The 17,838-nt window shown below is 45.8% G+C and overlaps 1 protein-coding gene across 1 annotated transcript in view; it reads left to right on the top strand.

Moving 5' to 3' along the window:
• The window catches only part of LOC147124903 (dedicator of cytokinesis protein 11-like), a 458,563-nt gene that overhangs the window by 423,276 nt on the left and 17,449 nt on the right, over positions 1-17,838 (top strand). Inside the window, exons 46-50 of the mRNA XM_085994653.1 lie at positions 654-776; positions 2,393-2,506; positions 10,852-10,998; positions 14,943-15,153; positions 16,880-17,070. Coding sequence (XP_085850779.1) covers positions 654-776; positions 2,393-2,506; positions 10,852-10,998; positions 14,943-15,153; positions 16,880-17,070 — 786 coding nt within the window. The remainder of the gene's footprint in view (positions 1-653; positions 777-2,392; positions 2,507-10,851; positions 10,999-14,942; positions 15,154-16,879; positions 17,071-17,838) is intronic.

Here is a 17,838-nt window from a genome sequence, read left to right as displayed (position 1 = left end):
CCAAGCCTTATCCTCCCAACAAATGTTCCAATGGCCCACAGTCCTGATACCCTTGTAACTGAAGCTTTGAAACCTAGTTTAATCCAGGCTGACACTCCCAGTGCAGTACTGAGGGAGTGCTGCACTGTCAGAGGTGTCGTCTTTTGGATGCGACATTAAACCGAGGCTCCATCTGCCCTCTCCAGGTGGACATAAACGATCCCATGGCAATATTTGAAGAAGAACAAGGGAGTTATTGCCGGTGTCCTGGGCCAATATTTATCCCAACAACCAATATTATTAAAAACAGCTTACCTGGTCATTGTAAAATTGCTGTTTGTGGAAGCTTGCTGTGCACAAATTGGCTGCTGTGTTTCCTACATTACAACAGTGACTACACTTCAAAAATAATTCATTGGCTGTAAAACACTTTGGGGGTGTCCTGAGGTCCTGAAAGGCGCTATATAAATACATGTCTTTTTTAGTTTATTGAATATTAAAAGATCTAACCCTGCCATCCCCAAAATGAAAACAAAACAAATTTAGTTACAGCTGAACACAATCAAAGGTTTACCCAAGTGGTTTATGGTCTTTGATCCAACACAGGTTTGGTACTATTTGAATATTCCAACTGCATCTATGGTTGAATATTTAATATTCTGTGTTATCTGCAGGATGTCCTGGTAGAGTTGTTGGAGAGGTGTGCAGACGGGCTGTGGAATGCGGAGCGCTATGAGTTAATAGCGGTGATTTACAAGTTCATCATTCCCATCTATGAGAAGCGGAGAGAATTTGAGGTACGCGCCCGCTATGCATTTTGAAGCGCAGAGCCCAGTGTTTCCTGCTCATGTATCGCACTGTCAGGGCCTTGCATTTATTTCCTACCTACCGGCAACTAGAACTGGAAAGTCATTTTGTTTAAGTGTAAGTTGATCTGTAATGGTCTTATGTTGCAAGAGTCAAATATAGGCCCCTTTCGCCCCGCCTCCCCCCAGAGATGCAGAGAAATATAGGCCCCTCCCCCCAGGGATCCAGAGAAATATAGGCCCCGCCCCCCAGGGATCCAGAGAAATATAGGCCCCCCCCCCCCCAGGGATCCAGAGAAATATAGGCCCCCCCCCAGGGATCCAGAGAAATAGAGGCCCCTCCCCCAGGGATCCAGAGAAATAGAGGCCCCTCCCCCCTGGGGATCCAGAGAAATATAGGCCCCTCCTCCCAGGGGTCCAGAGAAATATAGGCCCCTCCCCCAGGGATCCAGATAAATATAGGCCCCTCCCCCAGGGATCCAGAGAAATATAGGCCCCTCCCCCCAGGGGATCCAGAGAAATATAGGCCCCGCCCCCCAGAGACGCAGAGAAATATAGGCCCCGCCCCCCAGAGATGCAGAGAAATATAGGCCCCGCCCCCCAGGGATCCAGAGAAATATAGGCCCCTCCCCTCAGGGATCCAGAGAAATATAGGCCCCACCCCCCAGGAGATCCAGAGAAATATAGGCCCCTCCCCCCAGGGGATCCATAGAAATATAGGCCCCTCCCCCCGGGGATCCAGAGAAATAAAGGCCCCGCCCCCCAGGGGGATCCAGAGAAATATAGCCCCCTCCGCTAGGGTCCTGAGCAATTATGAGCACCCCCAATTAAATTTATCATAGAAAAAGTTAATTGAGCTGTTGGATTAAATTATTCTAGCATTTAAAAAGATTGTCAGAGGGGTTTAGGCAGATGGACATTGGCTGGAATATTCCCTTAAAAAAAAAGGGTGGGTTTGGAATGTGGTGGCCTCCTGGGTTTCCCGTCTGCCTCGGAGGCCGCCTGCCCCCCAACCCACCTCTCTGGAGAAAATTCCGGCTATTGTGTTTTAATGGATCGTGGGCGGTAGTTTGTGGGGCTGCGGAGGGGCCCCCAATGCTCTTAGTGCCCAAGGCCCTGAGAATCCTTAAAGCCCCATCAATCTGGTTCTGTGTAGACTCTCGGGATGTGTGGTCAGCAGGATACGTCGCCTGGTTCACCTGTCCGCCTTTCCCTCCGGGATACTCTGTCACGCTGCGGAGTTTCAACAAAACACTTCCCAGCTAAGCACTAGTCTTTAGTCGGAATGTCAGTTAAGGCCCTGATCCTAACTCGGGCTCCCTGCTGTACATCTCCGAGATTTTCAGAAGAGATAACTGCTACCAAACCCCAATATCTGGATGCTGGTGAAATATGGGGGTTGTAAATAAACCCGAAATGCCAAATTTTGACTCTTTCACGTTCCCATCCTTTTACACACTCTGTTTCTGTGTCTTGCATGTATCTGTGCAGAGTACTAATCTGCGACCTGTCCCAGTGCCTCATTTATAAACAGCATAGCACACCTCTTATATTGTCCAGTATTTCGTACAAACTTGTCCATAAATTGTTCTCTCTATTTATTTCAGAAACTTGCTTTGATCTATAATACACTGAATGAAGCTTATAAGAAAATAATTCTTGTCCTTCACACGGGGCGAAGACTACTGGGAACATTTTTCCGAGTTGCTTTTTACGGTCAGGTGAGTGAAATGATGCAAGATGGATTCCTGCACATTTAAAGGGATTGTGACCAACTGTGGGGTCTTGCATGACCTCAGGATGTCCCCAAAGTGCTTTACAGCCAGTTAAGTACTTTGAAGAGTAATGTAGGAAACATAGCAGTCAATTTGCACACAGCAAGGTCCCACAAACAGCAATGTAATTATGACCAGATAATCTGTTTTAGTGATGTTGGTTCAGGGATAAATATTGGCCAGAACGCCAGGGATAATTCCCCTGCTCTTCTTCGAAATAGTGCCATGGGATCTTTAACATCCACCTGAGAGGGATGATGGGGCCTTGATTTAATACCTCATCTGAAAGACGGCACCTCTGGTAGTGCAGCACTCCCTCCGTACTGCACTGGAGTGTCAGCCTAGATCATGTGTCAAGTCCCTGGAGTAGGACTTGAACCAACAACCTTCTGATTCAGAGGCAAGGGTGCTACCAACTGAGCCATGCCTGACACTGCAAGTAAATATCTCGCATATATTTAGAGCAACCAAAAACAAGAATGAAATGCTCAATCTGGGCACAGTATTCTCTACTACCTTGCTTGCTATGTGGGCACACCTGTGGATTCAGCTTCCTGTAATTCTTAGGTAGAAAGTGAGCACCAGTGTGTAATGCTAAATATTTGCTTCAATAGAATGTTAAATGTGTCCACTGGTGTATTTGCCAATTTGGTCATAACGACTGTACTGGTATCACAGAACAGGGTGTACCAATCCCATTGCTAATTATAAATAGAAACCGAGGAATGTGCAGGACCATAAACATAAGAACATAAGAAATAGGAGCAGAAGTAGGCCACACGGCCCCTCGAGCCTGCTCAGCCATTCAATGAGATCATGGCTGAACTCAACTCTTCTTCCTGCCCGATCCCCATATCCCTTGATTCCCTTAGTGTGCAAAAACCTATTGCTCTCAGTCTTGAATATACTCAACAACTGGGCATTCACAGCCCTCTGAGTGAAGAAATCTCTCCATCTCAGTCCTAAATGGCTGACCCATTGTCCTGAAACAGCCTCTCAGCATCTACCCTGTCAAGCCCTCAAAGAATTTTATACGTTTCAGTGAGATCACCTCTCATTCTTCTAAACTCCAGAGAGTTTGGGCCCGTTCTACTCAATCTCTCCTCATAGGACAGCCTTCTCATCCCAGGAATCAATCCACTCCCTCTAAAGCAAGTATATCCTTCCTTAGGTAAGGCTACCAAAACTGTACACAATACTCCAGGTGTGGTCTCACCAAAGCCCTATAAAATTGCAGCAAGACTTCCTTATTCTTATACTCCAACCTCCTTGCAATATAGGCTAACATACCATTTGCTTTCCTAATTGCTTGCTGTACCTGCATGTTAACTTTCTGTGATTCGAGTACAAGGACATACAAATTCCTTTGCATACCAACATTTACTGGTGTTTCAACTTTTAAAAAATATTCTGCTTTTTTATTTTTTCTATTAAAGTGGATAATTTCACATTTCCCCACAATATACTCCATCTACCACCTGCTTGCCCACTCACTTACACTGTCTTTATCCCTTTGCAGCCTCTTTGCATCCTTCTCACAGCTTACTTTCCCACCTAGCTATGTATCACCGGGAAACGTGCATACATTAAACTCGGTCCCCTCATCTAAGTCATTGATGTAGATTGTGAATAGCTGAGGCCCAAGCACTGATCCTTGTGGTACCCCACTAGTTATAGCCTGCCAACCTGAAAATGACCCGTTTATTCCTACTCTCTGTTTTCTCTCCATTAACCAATCCTCAATCCAAGCTTATATATTACCCTCAATCCCATGAGCCCTAATCTTATGTAATAGCCTTTTAGAGCTTATCTTTGTTTCATGTTCTGAGAAAAGGTCCCTAAAAAAACATTCCTTTAGTCTCTTGCTGTTTGCATACTCTTGCTGTTCAGTACATGTTGATACTAGAACCAGTCATTGCTGTGAGCTTACATTCATGCAGAATCATGTTGGGCGAAACAGATTTAAGATAATTGAAAAAATAACCAGGGGGAAGATGAGAATTTTTTTTTTATGCAGCGAGTTGTTGTGATCTGGAATGCACTGCTTCAGGGTGGCAGAAGCAGATTCAGTAGTAACTTTCAAAGGGAAATGGATATATACTTGAAAAGGATACATTTTCAGGGTTATGGGGAAAGAGCAGGGGAGTGGGACTAATTGGATAGCAAAGAGCTGGCACAGACACGATGGGCGGAATGACCTCCTTTTGTGCTGTAAGAATCTAGGATTCTATGAATTTTTCTTTTATTCGTTCATGGGATCTGGAAAACACTAGCAAGGCCAGCATTTATTGCCCATCCCTAATTGCCCTTGAGAAGGTGGTGGTGAGCTGTCTTCTTGAACCGCTGCAGTCCGTGTGGTGAAGCTACTCCCACAGTGCTGTTAGGGAGGGAGTTCCAGGATTTTGACCTAGTGACGATGAAGGAACAGCAATATATTTCCAAGTCAGGATGGCGTGTTACTTGGAGGTGGTGCTCCCATGCACCTGCTGCCCTTGTCCTTCTAGGTGGTAGAGGTCGCGAGTTTGGGAGGTGCTGCTGAAGAAGCCTTGGCGAGTTGCTGCAGTGCATCTTGTAGATGGTACACACTGCAGCCACAGTACGCCGGTGGTGGAGAGAGTGAATGTTTAAGGTGGTGGATGGGGTGCCAATCAAGCGGGCTACTTTGTCCTGGATGGTGTCGAGCTTCTTGAGTGTTGTTGGAGCTGCACTCATCCAGGCAAGTGAAGAGTATTCCATTATACTCCTTATTTGTGCCTTGTAGATGGTGGAAAGACTTTGGGGAGTCAGGAGGTGAGACACTCGCCGCAGAATACCTAGCCTCTGACCTGCTGTTGTTGCCACAGTATTTATGTGGCTGGTTCAGTTAAGTATCTGGTCAATGGTGACTCCCAGGATGTTGATGGTGGGGATTTGGCGATGGTAATGCCGTTGAATGTCAAGGGGCGGTGGTTAGACTCTCGCTTGTTGGAGATAGTCATTGCCTGGCGCTTGTGTGGCGCAAATGTTACCTGCCACTTATCAGCCTAAGCCTGAATGTTGTCCAGGTCTTGTTGCAAGTGGGCATGGACTGTTTCATTATCTGAGGAGTTGCGAATGGCACTGAACATTGTGCAGTCATCAGCGAACATTCCCATTTCTGACCTTATGTTGGAGGGAAGGTCATTGACGAAGCAGCTGAAGATGGTTGGGCCTAGTACACTGCCCTGAGGAACTCCTGCAGCGATGTCCTGGGGCTATGATGATTGACCTCCAACCACCACATCTTCCTTTGTGCTAGGTATGACTCCAGCCAGTGGAGAGTTTTCCCCCCGATTCCCATTGACTTCAGTTTTACTAGGGCTCCTTGATGCCGCACTCGGTCAAATGTTGCCTTGATGTCAAGGGCAGTCACTCTCGCCTCACCTCTGGAACTTAGCTCCTTCGTCCATGTTTGGACCAAGGCTGTAATGAGGTCTGTGTTGTGTATGTAATATGTGTGCTACTTGAACCTATGGACAGGACTGCACTACTTGTTGGGCGTAGTGATACGCAGTACCACTCCTGGCCATAGGGGTATAAATAGTACTGTGGGTACTGATCTCCCCTCAGTTCCCGCCTGTGGGCATGAAGTAAAGACCTACGTATAGTCCCTACCTCCAACCAGTAAAGACCTGTTTTATTGTTACTGATTAAGTCTGAGTATTAATTACTTGAACAACTCACAGATTTAACACTGGCGACGAGTCTGATTCGGACCCTGCGGCAGTCACTCCACGGCAGCTTCGTCCACAGCCAGGACGTTGCAGAGAGGTTTCCACCCTCTCCACCCCACTGGAAGACATCCTGACCTCAGAGCCTCCATCGGCGACCGTCAGCTTCTTCTCCAGCTTGGTGGTGGGTAAGCCGTTGTCTGAGCCGGGCAGCGACGCGACAGGCAGTCGACCGCGTTGGCCGCACGAACGGGGCTGGGGGAGCTGGAGGAATAGGGCGCGAGAGCCGCTTCGAGCGGGAGGCGTTTCAACGGAGCGATCGCATCTCCTGATAAGAGCCGAGAGCCGCTTCGCGATCCAGCGATCGCATCCGCTGATAAGGGCCGCACTCGGGCGATCGCGGCGAAGATAAGGGCCGCACTCGGGGGCCGAAGGGAGACGGCGTCGGGGGACGGGTGAAGACCGCCAAGCGCGGGAAAACCGCCATTTTGTGGGCGGAGGACGACGGCAAGAGCGGGAAGCCGCCATCTTGGATAGCAGTAAAAAAAAAAAAAAAAATCTGAGAAATTGCAAATCTACAATGCCTAAACACGGGAATATTAGCACCTTTGATAGTGACCTCGAAGATTGGGCCATATATGTTGAAAGAGTAAAAAATTATTGTAAGGCCAATAAAATTCGTGACCAAGATAAAGCTCTAACATTATTAAATTTAATGGGTGCGAAGACATACGGGCAATTGAAACACCTGTTATCACCAGATGAACCGGCGGATAAGACGTTCGATGAGATTGTTACTGTCCTGAAAGATCATCTAAACCCCACGCCGCTGATGCTAGCGGAACGATTTAAATTTTACGACAGAAGGCAGCTACAGCATGAAAGCAATGCTGATTATTTGCTGGAATTGCGTAAATTAGCGAAATATTGCCAGTTTGGAACGGGACTGACAGAGGCACTTCGAGACAAATTTGTGTGTGGTTTATTTAAACAGGATACACAAAAGCGACTGCTCGAGGAGAATGAGCTGACGCTTGAGAAGGCGGTCACTATGGCAGCAGCACACGAAGCCGCAGCGAGAGGCACGGCAGTAATGCAGCTACGGTCACCGGAGCTCAGTGCACACAAATTGGGTGTGAGTTCTGGCAAATGTTATCGTTGTGGAAAGACAACGCATGATCAGAACCAGTGTTGGTTTAAAAACCAAGAATGTAGAACTTGTGGTAGGCTTGGACATATAGCTAGAGTATGCAGGTCAGGGAAGAAGACCAGCAACAAGAAGTCACCGCAAGGAAAATACGCAAAGGTACACAAGGTGACCGAACAGGAGTCCGATTCAGACGCTAGCAGTAATGAACTGGCTAGCTTAAGCTGTAATGAACTGGCTAGCTTAAGAGTACTCAACGCTGGTAAGGGTGCAGACCTCCAGACAATTTGGGTCACTCTTCAGATAGAAGGAGTCCAAGTAAAACTGGAATTGGACACTGGATCGGCATTGACGGTCATAAATAAGAAAGATTACGGAAAGTTATTCCAACATATTCCCCTACAGGATACGGGGATTATATTGGAAACATACACGGGGCAAAGAGTGTACCCCATCGGGAAAATAGAGGTTGCAGTGGTCCACAAGGGCGAAGACAGTCAAATAATGGACTTATATGTGATATCTGAAGGAGGTCCTCCACTACTAGGACGGGAGTGGATTAGGGAAATGAATATGGACTGGCATTTCCTACAAACAATAACGAGTGAGAACTCGGTGAAGATAGTCGGCCCAGACTCTGGAACGGATGATGGTAAGCCCAACTCAGGTGCAAAAGACAAAGTTTCAGCACAGAATTCCACTGAGCAACAACAACATAGTTTAACTGTGGATTCTGAGTCTGGCAAGTCTACTGATGTGCCCATTTCTGAGGGACACCGGGCTCGAACTCAACTCCATTTCAAACTACAACAGCAATTAGAACAAATGCTTCGCCGTTTTGAGCAAGAGTTGAATGCAACGAAAGAGTTCTTTGATATAGAGTTGGAGAATCTGGAAAGACAACAGAAGCAGCTGATGGAGAAAATGGAGCAGGAGCACACAAAACGTCTGATGTCAGAGGAGTTAACGGTCAGCCAACTCCTGCATATGCTGAAGGACAGGACTCTGAAATGGGAAAAACTTGAACACGAACTTCAATATTCAAACGAAAGGGGTTCGGAGCTCTCAAAGGTTATTGGAAGAGCTGAGGTGGCAACACAGACTGAGATGACTGCAACAGAGCAGCCCTTGGATGCCAAAAGTACGCTGACTCACGTCAACGTAGAACAACAGACCGCTGAAACAGCTGCTCCGGTAGAGGGATTGAATAGTCCGATCAATCAATCTCCAAAAGAAGTTGAAGTAGTAAAATCTCAAATGAGGTCATTAGTAAACGACTTGCTGAAAGCCCAGAAAAAGCTGGATGAAGAGGTACGCATGAAGAAGTCTCTTCAGGAAAGATGTCTGGACTTGGAACAAAAGCCGGGTATGGAGGAAATAGAAGACCCTCTCGCTGGCCTAGATCAGGACGACACCGAATATTACTATGTCCTGTCCTGCCCAACTTGTAACTTCGACTCCCACCAAAGTGCAGAAATCATGGAGGAGCACCAAAAGTCTACGGAACATCGGGAGAAGCTGGCTCTACGACGGAAACAGGAGGAAGAGAAGGAGGAACTGCGCATGCAGCTGGCAGCTGTGGCAGCTGACAATGGAGCCCAGAGAGTCTCCAAGAAGCAGAAAAGGAAAAGGAAAAACAGAAGATGACCCATCTGAACCATTATCACCTCTACCAGATCACACACGTGGTCCCTCCGAACGGAGCCAATTCAGTTCGGAAGTTCAAACTGTTAAATCCATGGAAGGACTATTGAATGAGTCACTCCAGCAACGTGAACCGACTCCACCACAGAGATTGAATCTGTGAACTGTTTTCCGCAGAGACTGAATCTGTGATCTGTTTTGACATGAAGTTATCTATGTATCTATGTTATTCTGTTATGTAAACCTGAAGTTATATATGTATATATGTTATTACGTTATGTTAAATGGGGAGATGACTGTAAAGCTAGGAAGGGAGGAATGTTGTGTATGTAATATGTGTGCTACTTGAACCTATGGACAGGACTGCACTACTTGTTGGGCGTAGTGATACGCAGTACCACTCCTGGCCATAGGGGTATAAATAGTACTGTGGGTACTGATCTCCCCTCAGTTCCCGCCTGTGGGCATGAAGTAAAGACCTACGTATAGTCCCTACCTCCAACCAGTAAAGACCTGTTTTATTGTTACTGATTAAGTCTGAGTATTAATTACTTGAACAACTCACAGATTTAACAGTCTGGAGCCGAGTGGTCCTGACGTAACCCAAACTGGACATCAGTGAGCAGGTTATTCGTGAGTATGTGTCGCTTGATAGCACTCTTGACGAAACCTTCCATCACTTTGCTGATGATTGAGATTAGACTGATGGGACGGTAATTGGCCAGATTGGATCTGTCCTGCTTTTTGTGGACAGGACATACCTGGGCAGTTTTCCACATTGTTGGATAGATGCCAGTGTTGTAGCTGTACTGGAACAGCTTGGCTAGAGGTGCGGCTAGTTCTGGAGCACAAGTCTTCAGCCCGACAGCCGGGGTGTTGTCAGGACCCATAACCTTTGCTGTATCCAGTGCGCTCAGCTGTTTCTTGATATCACGTGGAGTGAATTGAATTGGCTGAAGACTGGCTTCTGTGATGGTGGGGACCTCAGGAGGAGGCCGATATGGATCATCCACTCAGCACTTCTGGCTGAAGATGGTTGCAAACGCTTCAGCCTTGTCTTTTGCACCCATGTGCTGGGCCCTGCCTTCATTGAGGATGGGGATATTCATGGAGCAGCCTCCTCCCGTGTGTTGTTTAATGGTCCAGCACCATTCAAGACCAGATGTGGTAGGACTGCAGAGCTTTGATCTGATCCATTGATTGTGAGATCGCTTAGCCCTGTCTATAGAATAAAAGTGGATGAATGCAGAATGCATTCCGATGGCATTCTCCTGTCCATTATCTTAAGGGAGATGTTAAAAGGATTCAATAGGGTGGATACAGAGAAACTATTTTCTCTGGTTGGCGATGTAGTGTATGTACCTTTTTAAGGGGGAGAACTACTTTTTACAGCTCCTGTATCCTGTAGTACCGGCAGTGACCACACCTGTATATAAGCCCTGAGTGGTGCTCTGTACAGTTAGTTGCAGTTTGAACCTCATCCAGTAAACACCTGTTGATCGTTCCCTGCAGTCTTTGTCTGATTATTGAAAGGACACAACATTAAGATACCCGGATCTAACAGGCGAATCAAGAAAGAGGGGACATAAACTTAAAATTAGAGCCAGTCTATTCAGGAGGGAAATTAGGAAACACTTTATCACACAAAGGGTAATAGAAAAACTGGAATTCTCTCCTCTAAAATGCAGTCTGTGCTGGGGGTCACGGGAATGTTGTACAATCGCAGTTAGATATTTGTCCACTATTCTCACTCATGATTATTTCCCACTGATAAATGCTCAGTCTTGTCTTATGTTTTTTTTTTTAAATAGAGTTTCTTTGAAGAGGAAGACGGAAAGGAATACATCTACAAGGAGCCCAAGCTAACTAGACTGTCAGAAATATCTGAGAGACTCCTCAAACTGTATGGTGACAAGTTCGGAGCCGAGAATGTGAAAATCATCCAGGATTCTAACAAGGTAAGCTTTGCTCCATGCTGCCTTGTTAGGGATCTTTTGACCAGGGTGGGTGTAGCCTGACCTCCTCTAATGGGCAAGTCTTAACAATGTTCTGGCGCATGCATTAAACTGTTTATCATATACAACATGTATGTCCTCCAAACTGTTGGTTTACACTCAATATAATCACATGTTCTAATCTAATCTATTATTACTCACTCTTGCTGAGGTCTATCAAGGTTAAAACAGACAAAACCTTATTCTTCTTCCTTATCTTGTTATATTCCATCTAGTTGACTCTGTGGAATGATTTATTGGTATTGCCTTGGCGACCTGTCTGCATTTCTAACTCTGGCTAACTCCACTTTCCCATAATGCACAATATATCAGGCATTTCGTGCTAATATCTCTCAAACCTACAGTGTGGCATTCCCCATGGACATACCTCTCTCCGCCTTCCTTATGGAGGAGGAGGAACAGCAGCCCGTGAAGGCGTGGGGAATAAGGCAGCTTGACATAAGATGTTGGCAGAGTGTGCCAGGGCCACCTACCCCCAAGGTGGCAAGGCTGACACTCCTGGATGTCTTGCTGCCCAGAACACCCAGGAGAATGCCCCTCACATCTTCCTTTATCCCTCAATCAACATAACAAAAACAGATTATCTGGTCATTATCACATTGCTGTTTGTGGGAGCTTGCTGTGAGCAAAGTGGCTGCCGCATTTCCTACAGTGACTCCACTCCAAAAAAAAAAAAAAAGTACTTCATTGGCTGTAAAGCGCTTTGAGATGTCCGGTGGTCGTGAAAGGCGCTACATAAATGCAAGTCAGTCTTTCTTTCTTCTTTCCACCTCTCCCAGGAGGGCTTCCAGGTCTTCCTGTGAAAAGATTCACAGCCCTTTGGCGAGATGCTGCCCTGTCAGGGCACACCTGACCTGTGATTGCCTCATGGTTCTTGCAAGAGGCACTTCAGAGGGAGGTAGGAGGTGTCCTGAGTGGGTAAAATGCAATGGACTGAGGAATGACTCTCTGCAGCCCCTCTTTGCGGTCCCCAAGTGCTCTGATGAAGAATGTAGTCTTTACAGAGGCTGCGCCATTTCTAAACTGAAGTTTCCTGGGATCTAAGCAGTTACGCCAGAATTTACACCATTTCTTATGCAAATTAACCTACCCAGGAAACCTGGATGCAGCTCCCTCTGCTGGTGGACAGTGTCATTTTCCTGTGCCAATGGTCGTTGAGGAAATTCAGGGCCCAGGCCCACACTCAAGAATACATTAGACAGGTAGTTAAAAGAAAGGAGAATAAAGAGACATGGTTAACAGACAGGAACACGGAATTAGGATTACTGCTCCTGTGGAGGATAAACATCAACGTGGACTGGTTGGGTCGAAAGGCCTATTTCTGTGCTGTAATTTCTGTGTAACTGCTCCGAGAGGCTTTCAGACCTCTAGAGTCTGGATATCTGCTGGCGCATGTGGTTTTATTTGAAGTGTTCGTTAAGAAACCGTATTTTGACAGATTAGTTTTAGCTGATCGGGGAGCGTTTGAATGCCTTCCTCATTGGCGCTGCCAGGAGCTGCCCCAGTTCACCTGCAACAGCATCCCTTGAGGAACGAAAGTGAAAAGATTTCTGTGTTTGGAAGCTCATCTTTTCCCCTTTTAGGCCCTCTGAGTGTCTCCTACCATCACTTCCTTTTCATTATTGGCCAGTGACGATGGCCTGATCTTGACTTCTGTCCACAAACATGGACAATGCCACTCCATAAACAGCTGGCAGGGTTTCAACCTCTACCAGGTAAGAACAGTCTTTATATTTGGAGTTGGCAGGATCAAATTGTGCACAGCTTGGCACCGCAGGGAGCTCCTTGGCATGAGATGATATCCCGGTAGGAGGTGAGTCCTGTTTGACGGAACAACAGCTGCGGTGTAGAAATCAAATAACCAGCTAGCTTAAATATAGGTTTAGGCAAATACTCACAGATGTAAGTATAAAATACAGAAGTAGACTCCTACAGTTGGGAACGCATTAGTTCTGTAACCCAGAATATGTTACCCGGTTTTAATTTCACCAATACCATCAGCTCTAGTATTTGTTATAATGGGGCCACCATCAGTCAGTGGGTAGTACTCCCAGCTCTTCAAGTCCCACTCCAGAGACTTGAGAACATATTCCAGGCTGACACTCCAGTGCAGTGCTGAGGGAGTGATGCAGTGTCGGAGGTGCCGTCTTTCGGACGAGACGTTAAACCGAGGCCTCAAGTGCCCTCTCAGATGGACATAAAAGAACCCACAGCACTATTCGAAGAGTTCTCCCTGGTGTCCTGGCCAACATTTATACTTCTACCAACATCACTAAAAGAACAGATTATCTGGTCATTATCTCATTGCTGTTTGTGGGAGCTTGCTGTGTGCAAAATGGCTGCCGTGTTTTCTACATTACAACAGTGACTACACTTCAAAAAGTACTTTGAGATGTCTTGAGGCCATTACAGGTGCTCTAAACGTGTAAATTCTCTCTATCTAATCTGCTCCCTTTTGACCTTTTGTGGTCAGTAATTTTGATGCTAACTTGTGGAAATTACAGTTCTGGAGGTAAAGCCCCATATCGGTACAGTTGACTCTAGCTCTCTTTTTGTTATAAAATCATGATAAAGATTTTCCACTGATTGCTGTGAGTGATAATTAACCTCATTAGTGAGTGGGCAGCGCCAACTTATTTTACCCACAAAGTTTCCTTTTTATTTAACGTGGCTACATCGAGGTATAAGTCATACTCGGAACAGGGCTAAGCAGGATGCTTCAAACAGCAGAAGGGTAGCAGCATGGAACATATACTGCCATGGTCCTTTACAGAGAAGAAATAGAACAAACAGAACAGATTCACAAATCATTAAAAGTAGCAACGCAGGTTAACAAAGTGCAAACAAAGCACTGGGGTTCATTTCTAGAGGGCTAGAATTCAAAAGCAGAGAAGTTATGTTAAACTTGTATCGAGCCTTGGTTAGACCACACTTGGAATACTGTGCTCAGTTCTGGTCTCCATATTACAAGAAGGATATCGAGGCACTGGAGAAGGTGCAAAAAAGATTTACAAGGATGATGCCAGAACTGAGAGGTTATAACTATCAGGAAAGACTGAACAGGCTGGGGCTCTTTTCTCTGGAAAAGAGAAGGCTGAGGGGTGACCTGACAGTGGTCTTTAAAATTATGAAAGTGTTTGTTAGGGTAGAGAAGATGCTTCCACTTGTGGGGGAGTCCAAAACTAGGGGCCATAAATATAAGATTCCCAATAGGGAATTCAAGCGAAACCTCTTTACTCGGAGAGTGGTGAGAATGTGGAATTCACTGCCACATAGAGTGGTTGAGGCGAATAGCATGTCAAATTTTTTGTCTCAACACTCCTCTGCAACGCCTTGGGATGTTTTACTATGTAGTTAGATCCTAAAACAAAAACAACACTAGGCACTATATAAATACAAGTTGTTGTTGTTGATGCATTTAAGGGGAAGCCTTCTCCAATCTATATATTCAAGATTGAGATCGATAGATTCTTGAGCACTGAGGGAATCAAGGGATATGGGGATAGTGCAGGAAGGTGGAGATGAGGCAGAAGATCAGCCATGATGTTATTGAATGGCGGAGCAGGCTCGAAGGGCCAAATGGCCTACTACTCCTCCTATTTCTTATGTAATCTGCACAGTTCTCTCACCAAACAAACTCTGATTAATCTAAAGCTCTGTTTATTTATTAATTAGACCTTTTGGGTTTAAAGGGATATATCTTTGCCTCAGCAGCAGAATAATACATTTTGCTTTATATGGTGTAACAGTCCTGTCCTAAAATAACTGTTTACAATGAGCAATGTCACAAGAGGCCCATTAGAATATCTAGTGTTTTTTTTTGTTTTAGGATCTGACTACATTTATAAAACTTTGTTGAATGCGTTTTTCTTTCTTTTACTTTTTAGGTAAATGCAAAAAACCTGGACCAGAAATTTGCATATATTCAGGTAACTTTCGTCAATCCTTACTTCGATGAAAAAGAACTGCCTGAAAGGAAGACACATTTTGAGAGAAACCATAATATCACACGATTCGTCTTTGAGACTCCGTACACATTATCTGGGAAGAAGCAAGGAGGGGTCGAGGAGCAGTGCAAAAGGCGAACGATTCTAACAAGTAAGGCCAGCTTTACGTAAGTAGTTGAATAACAATAAGCAGAAAGGCAAATCTATAGGGATGATGTGTGTTTCAAAGATGGAATAATCCCACTGATCACCTTTCACAAACTATGGTCTGCCATTGCATTAGCATTGTTTGGTTATAGGTTACTCTCAGTATGTACTACTCCAGCCCCACTCCAGAGACTTGAGCACATAATCCAGGCTGGCACTCCAGTGCAGTACTGAGTGTGTGCTTCACTGTCGAAGGTGCCGTCTTTTGGATGAAACATTAAACTCGAATCTCATCTGCCCTCAGGTGAATGTAAAACATTCCCTGGCAACATTTGAAGGAGGGGAGTCCTCCCAGTGTTCTGTACAACACTTATTTCCTCAACCAACACCACTAAAACAGATTATCTGATCATATTTGTGGGAAGTTGCTGTGCATGAATTTGGCTGTTCCATTTCCTACATTACAACAGTGACTACACTCCAGCAACAGTACTTTATTGGCGCTGGAGTACTTTGGGATGCCCTGAGATTGTGAATTATGCAGTATAAATACGATACATAGTTCATCAGTGCTGCAGGATTTGAATTATTAAATAATCCAGAGTCCAGCTGGTGAGCTTTAGGCCAAATCTTGCTGGTGTAAAATCCAACTTATTTGCCATCTAACGATAAGTCCCTTCAATGAATCCTGCCAGAATTGTGTTAATTCTTGGCTTGCTGGACCACTTCAGAGGGCAGTTAAGAGTCAAGCACATTGGTGTGGGACTGGAGTCACGCATGGGCCAGACCGGGTAAGGACGGCAGGTTTCCTTCCCTAAAGGGAATGAGTGAAATAGTTGGGACAATCCGACAGCTTCGTGGTCACTTTTAAACTGAATTCAAATTCTCAAACTGCTACGGTGGGATTTGAACTCGCATTCTCTGGATTACTCGTCCAGTAACATAGCCACTACACCACCATACCCTCTAGAGGACAAGAAGCTTAAATCTACAATCATTTTCACCTACACTGGGTCTGAAGCATGGACTGCATACGGTTGGCATGGATGATCCCATCAGTTGGCACTAGATTCAAACCCTGGTACCAGCGGTCAAAGGACAGCCTGCTAAATTACTGCGCCCCTGTCATTTTATTTATACACACATGAAGAGCAGCCAGAACACTTGGTAAATTTTCGCCTTACCTCCTTGGCATGGGGTTGGGGGTGGTGGGGTTGGTAACCCGGCATAACGAATCGGGCGGATAAGCGCTGTGCTCCACCAGACTAACGCCGCCCCCCATGCGGTGAAATTTACCTCTTGGTGTTTCTCCTGCTGTTTCATAAGAACATAAGAAATAGGAGCAGGAGTAGGCCATTCGGCCCGTCGAACCTGCTCCGCCATTCAATGAGATCATGGCTGATCTTCTGCCTCAGCTCCATTCACCGGCCCTATTGCCATATCCCTTGATGCCCTTACTAGTCAGAAATCTATCGACTTCTGTTTTGAATATACCCAATGACAGCCTCCACAGCCCTCTGGGGTAGAGAATTCCAAAGATTCACCACCCTCTGTGAAGAAATTTCTTCTCATCTCAGTCCTGAATGGCCTACCCTTTATCTTGAGGCTGTGGCCTCTGGTTCTAGACTCCCCAGCTAAGGGAAACATTCTCCCAGCATCCACCCTATTCCATAGAATGCTTGAAAACTTCTGCAGTTCAATAATAAGTTGCTTGTTGACATTGCTTCCAGCAACGCACTCCTTCCCGTATGTGAAGAAGAGGATTGCAGTTTTGTACGAGCACCAGGTCGAACTGAAGCCCATCGACGTTGCCATCGACGAAATGAACGATCGAACTGCTGAGCTGCAAAAGCTGTGCACCTCGAATGGACTGGACATGATCAAACTTCAGCTCCACCTCCAAGGCTGCGTTTCTGTGCAGGTGAGAACTGACTGACATGACCTTCAGAAAGTGAGACCTCCATGACTTACTCTGATCATTTCAAATTCTTAATGTCTTTTTCAAGACAGAGAAAGACTGACCGATGATCCCCCCGCCCAGCTCACTGTGTCAAGGATTGGCTCATTGAGCTGTGATTCAAAGTTACCATCTTGCATGAGTAAGTTCCCCCCCTGGCGTGGTAGCTGTGGCAGCTTCTCAGTGTTTAGCTCAGCCCCCTGCTGGGTGCATCGAATGAAAGCCATTCCACCATTAAATAGTCCAAACATCTCTAGGAGGTTGATTGGCTATGATAAATTGACCCTTAGTGTTAGGGGGATTAAATATGTGGGGTTACGGGGATAGGGTGGGATATCTGTTGGTGTAGGGGTTACGGGGATCGGGTGGGATATGTGTCGGTGCAGGCTCGATGGGCCGAAATGGCCTCTATCTGCACTGTGGGGTTTCTGTGATTCTGAGGTGTTGGATGGCTCCTCTTTGTCTTCAACGAATGTGTGGAACAGTTTATTGGCTGCCTCATTTCCTCTCATGAGAGCACATCAAACTTCCGAGCCTCCCTTTGTTCTGTGCCTACTGGCTTTTTACCACTAAGCCAGAAATGTCTGCTGGAACTCTGAAAATTAACCCTTTGTAACCTGGACCTGACCTTGCATCAGAAACATAACTTAAATGAAACCAAAAATCCCTTCCAGGCCAAGATGGTTAAAATTCTCGAAGCATTATGAGGACACTGGAGAAATCAAGTCTAGA

This window comes from Somniosus microcephalus, chromosome 1 (assembly GCF_052327205.1).
Source record: "Somniosus microcephalus isolate GS21.2 chromosome 1, FLI_Smic_1.0, whole genome shotgun sequence".
NCBI lineage: Eukaryota > Metazoa > Chordata > Chondrichthyes > Squaliformes > Somniosidae > Somniosus > Somniosus microcephalus.
This window is presented reverse-complemented; position numbering and strand designations above follow the sequence as displayed.